Below are 16,260 nucleotides of genomic sequence, written 5' to 3' on the forward strand. Positions count from 1 at the left end.
TTTTTGGCTTATGTAGAAAACAAGATTTGACTACAGTCTTGCTAAAAGCTTATCTGAACATCTTTAGAGAGAAAATGTGGACCTTTTCTGATGGTCACTGATTGTATGGTAAGTTAGGTGTAAAACACAGCTTGAAATCAGTTGAAAGAAGACTGAAAAAAATAGTCATCTTTATGTGTCAGTGATAAAATAATCATGGATTATTGTTTTATCAGTTATTTTGTTCATATTTTGGGAAGTGCTGAGAATGGAAATTTAAAATGATATCATAAGAGATCTTTCAGACAGTGAGACTTGATTATGTATCTCACTGTATTATGAGAGATGTCTAAGACATGGCTTTATAACACCTAGTACTTCTGTGAGGAAGAAACTGCTGACGGCTGTGAACTTCTTTGTCATACAGAAGAAAGATATGTTCCTCTGTCTATGAGGGATAAGCTATGTTGAATTGGATATAATACGCTACTTCTTAAATGAGGAACCCTGCCTTGAAGTGAGACAGTATCTATAGAGAAGAAAAGACATAACTGATCTCCAATTTACAGATTATTTGCTGTAATTTGCTCGGTGCTCTCGGGCTGTGTTATGCAGTAGTTAACATGATTACCATTACAGCCATAGGTGAATTTAAAATTCCTTCAAATCTTAGACTGATTTACACATAAAGATGTGAAGGTATAACAGTATGTTAAAATTAAGAAAAGAAAACCCTTTAACATCCACTAGTAATTTGTTGGTTTTAGGGTTGAAGTGAGGAAATGAGAGCTAAAATAATAAATTGACTAAGTTGCAGTAATCATGACTGAGAGTTTAAGTGATAATTGACTGATGTAGTCCAGAGAAACCATTTCTGCTGGTTAGTTGTGGTTTGCGTTTAACACAGAGGACAAAAACCATATTGTCCAAATATGGCCTCCCTCATATTTAGTTTATGACTTATATCTGTTGAAGTTAGCGCTAAAAAATTTTATAGCCGATTACTTAATTCTTCAGTGCCAATGTATTCAAGGATCAGAGAAACTGTATTTCTTTTCACATGATGCAATTCAAAGTATTACACTAATTCAAATCAAGCCTATCAGTTCAAACTCATTGGAGACAGCATAGACATTTGGCATCTGCTTTAGTCTTTTGGTTCATTGTGGGGGTTAGCCGTGTCTAACAGGCAGACTCCCTCCCATCTCCAGAATCTTCATCATCTAAAGATGAATGAGCAGTTGGAAAGTCTGCAGGAATTTGTGAAAGCACAAATGCATGGAGATGCATGATGTATATGCAGCGAGATAAAACCTTTGAGCCTTCCTCCTCCCCTCGCAAAGACTATTTTTTCTGATGCCACTTCTTTAATCATTGAGATCATCTATGCCATAAAGATAACTAACAGATAATTCTTAACACAGTGCCCACCTAATACTCTATGTGTTTTTTGAAGATATTGACATTTCAGCATTCAATGGAAATTGTTGTTGATGTGCTAACCTTCAGAAACAGAGATAATATGATGTAGCTGGGAACTGATGTGAAATAAATCCCTGCTAATATCTGATCTCTGGTGCTAATTTCTGTTCCAAATGTAGCAGTTTTATTTACATTTACATAATTGTATGCTGTAGTTGTATTTTTGTATGTTTGTTCTGCTATTATTTAAAATAGAAATCTGAAGTAAGTTTTATGTGAATGCAGATGTGATTCTCTAAGTTTTTGGGTAGACCTCAAATAAACAGCAGAATGTAAACTCAAAAAAGGAATGAAGGGAGAATACAGTTGTATTTGCTACTACTTTTGTTTTGTTTTGTTTGTTACAGATGTTTACAGTTAGTTTCAGTTGATTCTAGTAGCTCTCCAGCTAGTGAGGAAGAACAGCTATGATTTATCCAAAGACTCTCTAAGTTATTAAGGTGCTGTTGTGAAAATGTTTCTGATAAGGCAAGTTTTTAAATATTACTAAATACAACAATAGTACCAATTCACTAATAATACCATTTCCTCATCATAATATTAGAAATGTTTTTATAAACCTGCATTTCTCAAGAATGCTTCACCCCTCTCGCCACAGTGACATTGATTTCAGGTGAAATAATAGTCAGTGATGGGACTTACTGGAGCTTATTGTTCCTTTTGGTTTTGGGAGAGAGGGGCTGATAAAAGGAGGCAGAAGCAAAATGCAAGAATATGACTACAAAACAATGCTCTGAGACACCTTTGCTTTGAAATAGAATGGTTTGTCACAGTGACCTCTTTCTCACACATGCTGTTACTTCATTCTCCCCACCTCATAACAAGGATTTCAAAACTGAATAATTTACAGACTTCTTCAGAGCTTAATTGAAATCTTTTACTTGCCACTCCTTTGGGGATGTGGTGTGTGCAAAAGTGTGGTCATGCATTTATTTTTGTAGAGGGAGGGGCACAGCAAGGACAAAAAGTGTTACAGGAAAGTGAAGGAGTTCAATCTAAAAAAACTTAACAACAGAGCAGAGTGATGGCTTTTGTTGCAGGGAGAGCTGACCTACGTTAGGTCCGGAGATTCTCCCCAACGCTCTTAGCAGGCAGTCACAGTGCATAGGAACACTTGACCTTGTTATCACAGCCGTAGTTCAGGAAAGCTCTTCAACAATGGATCAAATCTGTTGGTGCAGCATTAAACATGCTGTAATATAGGAAAACCTGGCAGAAATAGAAAAATTTAGTGATTGCAGTAATCAAACCTTTTATAGTCTTAAGCTGAAGTGGAACACCTCACTGAAGCTAAATTTGCGCTCAGGCAAGTGTCTAGCAGTAAAGAGTTAAATAAAAAGAATGTCATGCATGTGTATGTGATTCTAAATCCAGAAGTGTTACATTTCCTTTGTTGGCATTAGTTTCTGCTGAATGTACAGGATATATATGGTGAAGACTAAGCCCTTCTGTTATTGGTCTGAAGTGTTTTAACAGAAGTGTGGCATGCTTGGCTGAAAAGACTGGAGATTTAACAGATCAAAGCATGTATGTTTTGTTCTTGCTGGATATTTTTCTGCTTACCCATTGGAGTGGTATTGACCAACTTCATTAACAGGAATTTTATCTGGAAGAAGACTTCCTTTAAGAATCACTAGTGTGTAAAGTAGTGGTTCATGGTAGAATTTTGTTTTGAATGCTTAAAGCAGAAGCTTTTGAATTTTTTTTTATTGATATTTTTTCCTCCAAGTATTAATTGCTATCTTTAGGGGTGGCTCCAGTCTTCATGGCTCTTGATGAAAAATAAAATGCATAGGAAGCTGTTGAAAAGTGCCATTTTTCTGATCTCATGTAGTTCTCTACTTGCTGTTGCTGTGAGAGATGGAGTCTTATTACTGTCAGAAGATGTAGACTAACTATTGAATGCTCAGGGAAATGCAAGAGTCATGAGGTATTTCTGCTAGGGTTGCTTTATTTTTCCTGTGTTTTTTGAGATATTCCCCATCTTCAACCTGGCTGTTCAACGGTCACCTCCTTAGTTGCTATGCTGCAATCTACCCTTTTCTCTTGTAACTGTGGTGTGAGCCATGATATTAGTGCTTCATGGGAGGGCTTGTGCTGGCTTTTTACAGAGGTACTCAGTAGAAAGAGGTTTTAGGAGAACTTGTGTTTCCTGAAGTCCCCGCAAGTCCCTTTGCTGGAAGGAAGCAGATGAGGTGGCAGCTGTGCCACTTGTGCTCCTCCAATTAACAGTACTATTCTGTTCCCCACAGAGCCTGTGAAAAGAAAATGTGTTGCCCAGACTCAGGCAAGAAAATAAAGCTTTTTAGAATATGTGACAATAAATATTTTCAGTTGTCATTGTTCACAGCTCTGTAATATACATGTGAAAATATTACCTCAAGAAGGTTAACAGACAACTGTCACATCATTTTCTCTTTCTTCCTCTTCCCCTTCTTAAATTCACAAATAATAACTTTTTTTTCCTTGTTGTTTGCTTGGTTTGTTTGTTTTGTGTTTTTGTATGTTTTAATTTTCATTCCCCCTTTCTTTATAGCTAAGGACAATTACTGCATAATACCAAAAGATATATCCTAACAATAGCAAATACATTTTCTATGTGCTGTAAAAGCATGAAAATGTAAAGCAGGAGAAGATGACATATCATTGCCTAGAATACTGGTAAATAATGGATTTGATATGATGGCAAACAAAACTGCTGGAAAAACAAGGGCAGATTTGACCATAATTGAAACAGCTGTTATTTGCACTGTTTTTTGGAGAGTAGTTGTTTGAACGTTTGACAGCTGTAATATTGCGTTATATAGGTTTTGTTCGTATTATATTTTGTTTGTAGCCATGTCAGGCTGTCTACTTTGCTGGCATAAGTAGACTACAGCTGTTTTTGTCAGAAGCCCTGAGTAGCTATGCACCTGTGGAAAACAATCCTGTTTCTCTTGGCCTTTCTCTTTTAAGTGATATTGAAGTCTTTATTGCTTTTCTTACATACTCTGCATTTTATCAACTGAAAGACAAAATTGGAGGCTTTTTTATTGTAGCAGACCAGCTTGGAAAACTTTATAACTGGATTTTAATTTTCCTTATATAAGGTCATATAAATAAAAAAATTACTCTGTAGTTAGAAAATGGGACATGAAGTATGCCACCTGTGTTTTGATCTCTATTTCATCCTTCATTTGGTAATTGCTTCCTTGTTTTCCAGTTTGATAATTAAGGATCAAGATGGCCACTATCAAAAGCTGGGATATTTGGATAAAATGTGATCTGACACTGCAGTATCCTCTGTGTTGCAGCTTTGGAGAATATGGGATGTTTTGATCAGTAGTTGCTTAAGCTGGGCAAATCCAAACCTTGGTGTTTGCTTCATGAAAGGCCAGGTTGGGTCTAGGAAGATTTACTAGCACAGGCTCAGTCCCATGTGAATACAGCAATGGTATTTGTGGGGCCAGCTTGTACCTGCAGAAAGGTTAATGGCTTTTGTGCAGCAAAGAAACTGAATTCTCTTGTGGCTGCATCCGTGGCACAGTCAACTCACACAACAGCAAATCATTCTGCTATAATTGAGAGCTGACCAAGTTTTCTTTTCATGAAACTCAATAGTTAAAATTCTGAACTAACTGTTAGGGTGAATGAATTCGAATAAGATCCTTCTGTATTCCATTTCGCTGTCTTTTTGTTACCTCTCACTCTTTGACTTCCTTCATTTAAAGGAAAACGCATCATGCCTTCCTAATCTTGCATCAGGAGTGTATCAAAGTCTTGTGACAAAATATCATGTATCAAAAACTTGTGGTTTCTTCTCTGCTATTGCCAACAGCAACTGTTTGACTGCTTTTCATTGTGAAATTAAGTCAATACTGACAAATTGCTCTGTTTTTTTCTGCTATTATTGCATCTCTTCAGGTTATCCTTCTTTTGCCTTTATCAGTAATGTTACAAATAGGTGTTCCTCCAGAAGAGATTGGTAATTAATTCAGATAATGTCTGTCAGCACCCATTGAAAAACACATATGAATGCCCTCTGAAAACAAGACTTCATGTGGGAGTATTGCATTCATTACTCTGTCAGAAACATAACACTCACAGATGTGTTGGAACACTGAACTGTGTTTGTCTTTAGTGTTATAACAGGTTAGTTTTCAGATTACAAAGAATATTTTCACAGCTTTTAAGGATTGGAAACCCCTCGCCCCTTCCCTTAGTGAAAGCATAAATTCTACAAGAATGGAAGTGGCCACCTAAGAAGAAATTGATATTGAGGATGTCAGTAACTGCTGATTTAACCTAACCTTCATTCAGATTATTTTCTTGAAGGATCTGATTAATTATTCTTTTATGTCTACAGGGCTAATTACAACCACATCCAGAAAACTAGATCGAGAGCAGCAGGGAGAGCACATATTGGAGGTAAATAATTTATTTAGGTTGCTGAAAAGCAGTAACTGTAAGTTCATTGCTCTTTTACAGAGAATTAAGTTTGCCAGGCTTGGTTAATATATGAGGAATTAAAAAAAAAAAAAGGATTTCAGAAGTAATTTCCTTCTGTGTTCATTATGTTGCAATGCAAATAACCACCTTTTTTATAAAAACAATGTGTTTGAGGCTTTTTTGCTAAAAAGTAAAGGTACAGATTGAATGCAATTTTCATTTTTTATATCTCAAAACAAGGATTTACATTCAAATGGTACAAAGGCATGCTTTGTTAAAAGGAGTGTGATTCCTCTTCTTCCTGTGTAATTAGTGGAATAGCTATTTCAGCTCAACTTTTGCTGAGTATAGGTTTCTGAAAATGTTTAGGCATCTGAAAGTATAGACATCTGAAAAAGTGCAATGTTTTTATAATATGGAGAATACAAAAGGATGGTATGTGAGTAGCCCTATTTTCTGCATAACATGTTTACCATTCACATGAGTTGCAAGACATGCATTATAGAGCCCGAGTCCAACAGCATGAAACTTGTGACATAATGCTTTCGTTTAACAACATTAAATTAATTGCCTGAGGTTTATTTAAGAGCTTTTCTCATTCTCTGTCAAACAGTCTGAAAGGAAAACATACAGAGAACTTTAAGTCATCCAGTTTCACAATGTTGTCAAGCAGTGTAATGGCATGGTACTTGCCCTGTAGTGAAGACTTAATATTCACAGTGATCCTTATGTCCTAAGATTTATCTGGAATGATTATTGTGCCTCTTGTCCTGGATGACAGATAAAAGACTGCAATTTGAGTTGGCCAAATTAATGTTAAAGACAGAGAAGCAACTCTAGACTTACTCAAACTTGTGAAATCCTTAGAAAGGTGTTCCAGTAGGAGTGCAGTGACTGCAGAGACGTGGAGATTAATGCATTTATTCCAATAGCACAAACTATCCTTTAGCATAATTGCAGTATGTGTGCAGTCTTCCTGGGCCTCTTGTATCCCTTTGGTGCATTATGAGCTCGATTAAAGCAGCTATTGGACCAATTTTTTAATCATTATTTTCATTTCTGTGTCAGCTTTGAAAAGAATGCTTTGCACCTAAATAGCAATGGGCCAGAATTTCCTCTGCAGTGTGTTTCTAGAAGTAACAGTAACAAAATTATTTAAATGGCAAATCTGATTTAGTACTAGACATAATATCCCTGTAAATTTTACAGTAATTATATAATTCTCTTTTCAAATTGCCTCCTCGAATCTAGTTGTCTCAGTAAGCAGTTCATGTCCATTATGTCTTATTTCTTCTCAAATTGGTAAATCATGATTTTTATTTCTCTATATATTATACTGGCTTTTTTTATTAGATTTATGCAGTAAATAAAATGAACCGTGGATTGTTTCCTGATCCTGAGGGAACATGGTCCATATGGCTTTGATTGCTTGCACCTTATCCCTGGAACAGGGTGGCCACATCCAAGTTGCCTGCTGAAAATTTTGTCTGAATTGTGTGAATTCTCAGGCTGGAGCTAAGAAATGTTTGTGTGTGTGTGTGTTCTGGGCCAAAACTTATATTATGTGTACTTGTTCTGGCCCAAAACTTATGCCAGAGGTCACACTCATGGTGTAATGTTATGGACAGTTTTCTGGTAGTAGTCATGCTAATTTAAACTTAACTTTATAACCTTAAGCTAACATGTACAAAACTCAGAAAGTTTCTTTTTAGGATTACAATGTCACATAATGGTACTTAATCCTCCTGCTTTCATCATTCTGTATAAAATAGTTTAAGCTCATTGCTCTTTAGTTTGGGATATTGTTTATTGCCTCCTGATGTAATTTATAATTCTTCGTTCTTTGTTAATTTTGAATCCCATCTGGTTGTTAAAGTTTTAACTAAAAGTCTGTGAAGTATCTGACAGAAGAACTCCTAAGTACTGAGTGGTACTGAGAGACAGCCTGGCCTAAAGTAGCAGTTTTCCCAATGTGTTAATGTTTACAACTCTGATAATAGGTTGGAAAGAAACCCAGAAATGCACAGAATGGTGGACAGTATTATGACCCAAGTGCTGAGCATCTGGCTATTTAATTGAGCTTTGAAATATTGACCAGATGGGTTGGTGGGTTTGTTCCTTTTTGCTATTAAATTTGGTCTTTGATTGCAGTTCTACTTATATAATAGTAACTAATATGCCCCATTTTTTTATTCCCAGTTTGTGTTTTCTGAGTTCCAATTCTCACTTTCTTATGCATTTGTTTTAGATTAGCTTCATGTTATTCTCCCATATCTTAGTATACTCTTGGTCATGTCAGTAATGCCTTCAAAACTGATGTTGCATTCAAATCAAATAGATGTTTCTCAAAATAGCCTTTGCTATTGGCTTGGTTCAGGGCAATGCCTATTTTATGTTAAAGGACATGTTATCGCATACCCCTTGTAATTTCCTCGTTTGTGTTATGCTGTGGTTTTCTCATTGGGTGTGGTTGGGGTTTTTTTCTGAACTGAAGGGTATGTGGTGGTGTTCCATTACAAGTACTAAAGGGAACAGATACTCATTTATGTGGAAATCATACCATCTGTTAGAGATGAGCATGAATATTTGCATTTCATGTTGCATTTCATGTGTCCAAATAGTAAGATAAAAGTTGAACATACTTTGAATGCTTTTTGTAAATACCTAATAGCTTTAGGGAAGTGCTTTAGCTGAAGTTAGGGGATATCTGTACAGTTGTTTAGGCAGTTGTAGGAAAATCTCATTTAGGGAGGAGCATTGTTGGAAGGACCATGTTGGAGCTCTAACTTTAACCCTTGTTAATAAAAACAGGTAACAGTAACAGACAACGGTACTCCTGCAAAATCAACAATTGCACGGGTGATTGTGAAGGTCTTAGATGAGAATGACAACAAACCTCAATTCTTGCAAAAATTCTACAAAATTCGGCTTCCAGAGCGTGGTAAGCCCGAGCGAGAGAGAACTGCTAGGAGAGAACCGATCTATCGAGTTATTGCTGCAGATAAAGATGAAGGCCCCAATGCAGAGATCTCCTACAGCATTGAAGATGGTGATGAACATGGCAAATTCTTTATTGAACCAAAAACTGGAGTGGTTTCATCAAAGAAATTTTCTGCAGCAAGGGACTACGATATCCTTTCAGTGAGTGAAAATCTTGTATATCATAAATATGTAAAGTGTTCTTTTATCTGTTCATTTCTTACTCAGCTGCTGGCAGGTGAGTGACTGCAGTATCTGAAGGAAGAAAGCTTCAACAGATCCAGAAGTATTGTTTGGTGTGTTTGTTTGGTTTTTATTAAAGGATGATTTGAGATGTTTGTAGTGTGTATTAAGAACTGCTGTTCTTTCCCAGAACTAGACAGATAATTTATGGGATGAGGGAACATAAACAATCAGTTTGACTTACCTTCAGGAAGAAAGCAAAATAAAAGTGAATTTATGGTAACTGTTTGTGCTACTATCAGGTGCTGCATACTTTTTCTCCATTTGCTGCCCAGATAATGAAGGGCAAGTGGCACTTTGAGAGACACTTAACCTTTTTCGAAATATCTCACACGAACAAACGTGCTTGGAGCTTATTACTGCTTTCTATTTATGTGACATAATGATTTATGTGATCCTGTAGCCTAAAAGATGTGTCTGTTTCACAGATTAAAGCTGTAGATAATGGTCGTCCACAAAAATCTTCGACTACACGGCTTCACATAGAATGGATTCCAAAGCCCGTCCCACCCACAGAGCCTATTTATTTTGAGGAAACATTTTTTTCTTTTACGGTGATGGAAAGTGACCCAGTTGCTCACATGATTGGTGTAATAGCTGTTGAACCTCTTGGAACACCACTTTGGTTTGACATAACGGGTAAGGATGCCTTAAGGGCCTTTATTATTAGAAACAAATGCATGGAGTCTGAGATACTGGAGGGCTCATTGCAGCTTGGTTTTAATCACTCTTCTAAAGAATGCAAGGTTTTGACATTCTTCGAATGCAGATGCGGATTTTATAAGTAAAAATTATTTCATTTTTAGCACTGCCACTCTGTATTAAAGATTAAAATTAAGTTGCAAAATATCTGCTGTGTTGCAGTTCTAAAATTGATTTATGAATATTGTGTCACTGAAATGAACACTAATGAAGTAAATCTCATAGACTGTATGATAGGAAAGGAAATAAGATGCTAGTTTTCTGTAAATCAGTATAGTGCGCTCCAAAAGAGATTTTACTGTTCACATGGATTTCTTCTCCTCTGGGCTGCTTCTCAGTTTGCTGTCCTTTGATCCAGTACTAAAAGGAAAGCTTGCAATGTTCCTAACCCCTGCAATCTTCTTCCTGTACATATTCTTTGCACTAAATCATAATCTTTAATCTCTACCATTGAAAGAGGATTTCTAACCAGTAATATGTTGATGTCATAGTAACAAAATTAATAGTAGTTTTTTAATTTTAGGTTTAGTCACTAGACTTAGGAGCACCAGTAGTACACAGAGTGTTCACTGCATAGCTGATAGTAAAACCAAGTTCTGTTGTGTTTTAAGTGTGTTAGAATCAAGGAGAATGGCATAGTTTTGTTTCGAGAGAGGTGTCTTGTTGTGAACTGCTTCTAGTCTTAAATAGACTTTCTGTCAGTCTATCAGATTTCTGATAGACTTGTGATTCTACAGATTTGTGATTTTTCTGCTACATTCACGAGAGAAAGATCTATTTCATCTTGGTTACTACTGAAAACTTAAGCCATGGTTATGAGGTTAAGTTTCTGGCAAGAGCATATTTTAAATTTTTTCTCAATAATTTAAGTATTTCAAACATCTGTTTTGCTGGTATGTCTTTCCTTAGGCATACTGAGAACAGCAACAGTTAAAAATAAAGTTTATGAAACTGACGCAAATAGCAGTAATGTATAAATGCCAAATACTTGTTTTCAATAAATTTTCAAGCTCACGCAAACAGATACAATTCTTCCCTAAAATCATGCTTCATTCATGAAAAACCTGTGATGATAGTTCATATATTTAATGTATTAAATATTTACATCAAATTTTTAAATGGTACTTTCTTAATGTATTCTTGAGCAAAAAAAGGTTCCTGTCCAAATAGGTTATAATTGAATAAAAAGTGCTAGCGTTTAGGCAAATCTAAAGGTTGCAGGTATGTACAACTCTATAGAGGGACGAAACAGTTGAGAATACTTTCTTGCATTCTTATAGGAGCAAACTTCTGCATTAGAGGTGTTTTGGAACTGAGGCTGCTTTTTCACTGTTTTCCCATACACACTCAGGGATATGAGAGTAGAAAAGCAGAAAGTGTAAAAATAAGTGAGCAGGAAAAAATGAGAAGGTATCAGATACTCCAATTCAAATTAGGGCTGTCCAGTCAACAACAAACAAATATCTGTAGACCAAAATGAGTCCATCAAAGGGAAAGGTTAAGAAAGTGACACTGCCAGAAAAAGGTGAGCAGTTCACGGAGGTGAAAGAGAGTAGATAGAATATGCCTCAGAGGGTTTTTTTAGTTTGAACACAGTTCAGCAGTGATGTTTTTTGGGGCCTTTTATTAGCAAAATTTGTCAATTAGATTGGGGATGTACTTTCCTATTGTTCTTAGTGTGCTTCAGCTGCTATGCACACTGTGTATACATCTGAACAGAATTCTGCATAATAGTATTATTTTGATCTGCTCCTTCTAAATATGCAGCACAGTTTGGACATTTACATATTTTTATTGTATGCCTAATGCAGAAAATGAATGATCTTTTCCTGCTGTTTTTAGAAAGACATATACAGAAAACTCCATGGGGTAAAAACATAACTTGCCCAAGCATTGTTAAATAAACCGTTTTATTTTGATGGTTTTCTTAGTAAAAGTGTTTTGGAAAACTTGATATGTGATCATGTTGTAAAGTTACGGGCTACTCTTACAGGTGGTCACTTTGCTACCCTCTTTTACTGTTTCTAATGGCATGAATGAATTTGATTGACAGCTTTCCTTTGTGTTCTGTGCTTGCTTTCCATGCTTTCTTTCTTTTTGGCTGAGCCAGGAGACAAGCTTGCTAGTGAAGTATTTTACATCTTACAGATGGCTTGTGACCTGAACTGTACAGCAGAAGGTATCTGCTGAGATCACATAATTTATTACCAGATTATGAGATCTGAAATGAAAGCGTACATTTATAAACTATTTATTTTATTAACCCTTCGGAAATCAAAGTGCTCACGGTTGCATTTGTGACAGGTTCGTTTTTGTTTTGTTTTGTCATCATTACATTTATACAGCATCAATTCTGAGCATCCAGTTTTGGCTTTGGCCAAAACTGTTGCTGTTACACTTTCAGTGTACTAGATGCAGAAGTTTGGGTTGAGTTCTGCTTCAGCGGATCACCAGATATCACTGCTGCTACAAATATAGGCAAGACCCTGGTGATTTTCTTAATTAGAAAGGGAAAAATGTTGGTTAGAGAGCTTGTCTTTGTGTCAGGAAAACTGATTGTACCAATTCATGCTCATTCACTTTACTCTTCCCTTAAAATGTAAAAAACTTCATTGAGACATGAGAAAATGGTTTTGCCTGACAGATATAAAAGGAAAAACTAGATTCACCTTCTAAAACTGACATTCTGAACAAAGCCCATTAAAAAAAAATCATGTACATCTGTTAAGAAGAAACTGCTACCTTTCATGTTGTCCAGTTTCTATCCATTTGTGTGATTCAGAAACTGCGGCTGGGCCAGTAAGAGGAGTTGGCTTTCAATTAAACTAGAAAAATGATGTGATTTTGGTCATTATCAAATATCTCATATCCAGTGAAGCAGAACCCAGCCCATCTTTCCTAAACTGATATGTTTGTCATGCAGTGGAACCTTCTAAAGGTGAAATCCTTTTTACATGTGAATGGGGGCTCATTTCAGTATTTACTGTTTTTTTCTTGGACTAAGTTCAAATTTGCAACCTTTGGAACTTCACCCTCTCACTTCTAACCTTGGCTTTTCATAAAAGGCATTTAGTGATTTGCAAATCTTAGCATGTATAATCTTGTTAAAGGAAAAAAAAAAAAGCACTCAGATGATATCTGAATGCTATCTGCTATCCTTGTAAAATATAATTAAAAAAACACATGCCCATAATTAGGATAAATTGGTTTGCCATATCTAGCACTGGCTTGACCAAAATAAAAATTGATTCTTCCATTTTAGGCAGTTTATTGAGAGGCCTAAAGCAATTGTAGTTAAATGGCAATATTCATCATCGCTAATAGTATTTGGACTTAATGGACATTGCATTCTCAGGACAGTCTGCTTTGGGTGGCAGGATGATGATCAATTAAATGTTTAAGCAACTGAGTGTAGCTATTGATCTACACAGTTATTTAACTATATTTCAAAGAGTAATTTGAAAGTTTCACAAGGGAAATTAAGATAATTTGCTTCAGAAAAGGAATTTGGCCATATTTAAACACTGGGTATTTAAACGTTTAGCACTATTCTGAATCCTGCCTATCTCAGTAAGAGTGAGATAGTGAGTTCTTTAGGTACTCAACATTAAGATGAGAATCCTTTGGAGGTACTGCAGCTTTTTCAGACTTACCTATAGTCATATATGAATATGATAATACATACTCTGCTCCAAAAGACAAAAATTTGACTGTATGTCTGATTTGGGATTTTTAATGTATTTTGATAAAAAGTATGTTTTTCACTTACTAGCTGACAATCTGCCCAAAAGGAGCTGTTGCATTTGACTCAGTATGCTATATGGAATCATTAAATTCCATGGATTTTTTTTTTTTTTTTTTTAAAGTTGAGAATCTTGCTAGTAAGAATATCCCTGCTGACTTTCCTGAGCCAGGCAAGTCAGCTTTGTCCAAAATGACTCAGTTTTAATATCTATTGACAGCATACCATGTTACCAGGAAAAAAACCTGAAGTATTTAAACTAAATGTATGTATAAGTATATGTATATATAGTTCCACCTTCATTAAGCATTGGAAGACAGAACATGATCATACATGAAAACACTGAAGCAATAATGTGTTTTATTAACTTCTCCCTCTCACAATTTCCTGAACAAGGTGGCAACTATGACAGTCGATTTGATGTGGACAAGGGCACAGGAACTATCATTGTTGCAAGACCTCTTGATGCAGAACGGAAATCAAATTACAACTTGACAGTAGAAGCAACAGATGGAACCAGATCTATCAGCACTCAGGTAATGAACTTTCTGATGAAGCCCTTATAAAAGGAGTATGTAGCTGGAAGATGGGGAAGGTGTTGGGTTTTCTTCTTACCGTTTTTTTAATCCAGACAATGAATGTGGTTTATTTAAATTAGGGTCTTTGTTTAAAGCAGAAGTGAATTCTGATATTCCCAGAGCCATGTTGTTTGGTGCCTTAGCTGTAAAAGTAGTGTGTTACTATACTGCAGTCTGAACCAACAGCTTTTAAGTTATAACATGTTCCTACAGCTAAATAAATGAAAACAGAAACTATGCTCCTGCATGCATGACTTTCTCACAAGAAAAGGATTAATACTACTCATTTGAATTACTCCCCTTTACAAGCTCCCCCAAAATCACTACATAAATCAATCACTGTACTTGAAATGTAAAGACAACCATTTTAAAATCTTGTGGTTCCTTCTCTGGAAGATCTGTGGATGATCAGTTCTGCAATGCCCAAGTAATGTTTTATATGAAACTGAGCTGCTTTTTCAGTATTGTGTACACATAGAAACAAAGTTTAGATTATAACATCTCTTTATATTGTCACAAATACTTCATTTTAGTTTTGGCGGAAATAGAGATTGTTTAGCAATCTCCAAAAAGCCACAACCTCAGACAAACTAATGTTTTAAAATTACCTTTTAACTAAGGCTCTGTGAGGGCGGCAATTCTTTGCAGTTGGACTAATAAGTTCACTTAATAGTGCAGTAATCTTTTGTTACAGTACTGGAAATAATTCATAGTAAAGTAGTTTATCATGTATATCCCATCTGTTTTTCCACTCAAGTTTCTTTCCCCAGCCCAGAACACGAATATGTTGTGTACTTTTCATGAAAAGTACAGTTTAGCTGAGGTTGGTGTGAATAGAGACATGATTATAGAGGAGCTTCTCTTTTCTTCCAAATAGAAAGTCAAGGCTGTATTTACCGATTAAAGATTGTTGGATTTGGACACTGATGTGTCTGCATTACCTACCCCTATCACTGACCTACCCCTCAGGCACTCAAAGAGCAATAAGTGGGTTGCTGCTGTCTTTTGTGTACATAGAGATCTGTGCTACAAATGCAATTTCTTCTTGTTCAGCTTCTGTGCAGTGCATACATTTTTCTGTTATCTTTTCTAATGTCTTATGCTTTTGGCCAGAGGAAAAGGTGTTTCTTGTCAGTGTTCAGGATTTTAAACAGAATCTTTGTTGAAATGACTACATGTCAGGAGGCTTGACAGGTCAAATAGAGCAAATTTGATAGTAGAAGGTGACCAAGTTTAGCAGTTTCCTTTGAGAAATGCCTTTTCCTTTAAAAGTGACAGTTGTGAGTGATTTTTCTAGACCATGAATCTTCAAAGACAGCAACACGTTTCCCAGTAGGTTTCCAGTATTGCTGCAATCATAGCTGTGGTGCCATTACCTCTGGTGCTGATAACCACCATAAAAGGTTTGGAGAATTCTGCTGTAACTTTATTAAATTTGCCTACTTGTAGTAGAAAAACATTGAGCAGATTCACTTCTATCCTGCCTGGATAGAAGGCAGGAATTACATAGGACAAAAAATAGAAGAAATTAAAATTAAGCTAAAAATCAAAAAGACAGTAAATGGCATTTCCATACACATTTCCCCCAGCTTCCCAAAAATGCATTCAAAAACGCCAACATACAGTGTGTTGGCGTAGCCTGGGGTCTAGGAAAGGTTTAATATGGAGCCTTGGTGAATGCAAATAGTCTATCCAGTGCTGCTGCTTGCATAGCTGGATTTATGCAGATGTCCTGAGCTGTCGCAGTTCAACCATAATCTGCTATGTCTTTTAGAACAGCGAAGAATTGGAAGGTCAAAAAATTACTTTAACCCTCACCCCTTCTCTTCCTCTGAGTTATGTGATAAATTTAGCTCTTTGTGGGGGAATGCACAGTGTAATTTTTGTTCAAGTTCTTTATAAATGAATTTGTTATTTTAACATTTTGTAAATCTAAGTGAACATTATAAACATTCACCCCACAGCACCCTTCTCCAGAAGAATTGAAGTAGTAGTCTCAAGTTTGTGTCACTTCTGTGACTACTTTTTCTGTGATTGTTTTTCATATCTTTCCCTTCCTCTCTCAGTTGGGCTTGGCAGGATCAGAGATTGTGGTTTCTGTTGCAAACAAGCACAAAGACTTCCTTT

The 16,260-nt window shown here is 36.1% G+C and overlaps 1 protein-coding gene across 6 annotated transcripts in view; it reads left to right on the forward strand.

The window, feature by feature from the left end:
• Positions 1-16,260, forward strand: part of FAT1 (FAT atypical cadherin 1) — a 104,764-nt gene that overhangs the window by 48,833 nt on the left and 39,671 nt on the right. For all 6 annotated transcript variants that reach the window (XM_088056245.1, XM_088056244.1, XM_014261033.2 and 3 more), the window contains exons 4-7: positions 5,807-5,868; positions 8,701-9,030; positions 9,540-9,750; positions 13,952-14,091. In XM_088056245.1, coding sequence (XP_087912371.1) covers positions 5,807-5,868; positions 8,701-9,030; positions 9,540-9,750; positions 13,952-14,091 — 743 coding nt within the window. The remainder of the gene's footprint in view (positions 1-5,806; positions 5,869-8,700; positions 9,031-9,539; positions 9,751-13,951; positions 14,092-16,260) is intronic.

This window comes from Pseudopodoces humilis, chromosome 6, assembly GCF_049639895.1.
Source record: "Pseudopodoces humilis isolate 2021_Gansu_Grassland_sample_001 chromosome 6, ASM4963989v1, whole genome shotgun sequence".
Lineage (NCBI taxonomy): Eukaryota > Metazoa > Chordata > Aves > Passeriformes > Paridae > Pseudopodoces > Pseudopodoces humilis.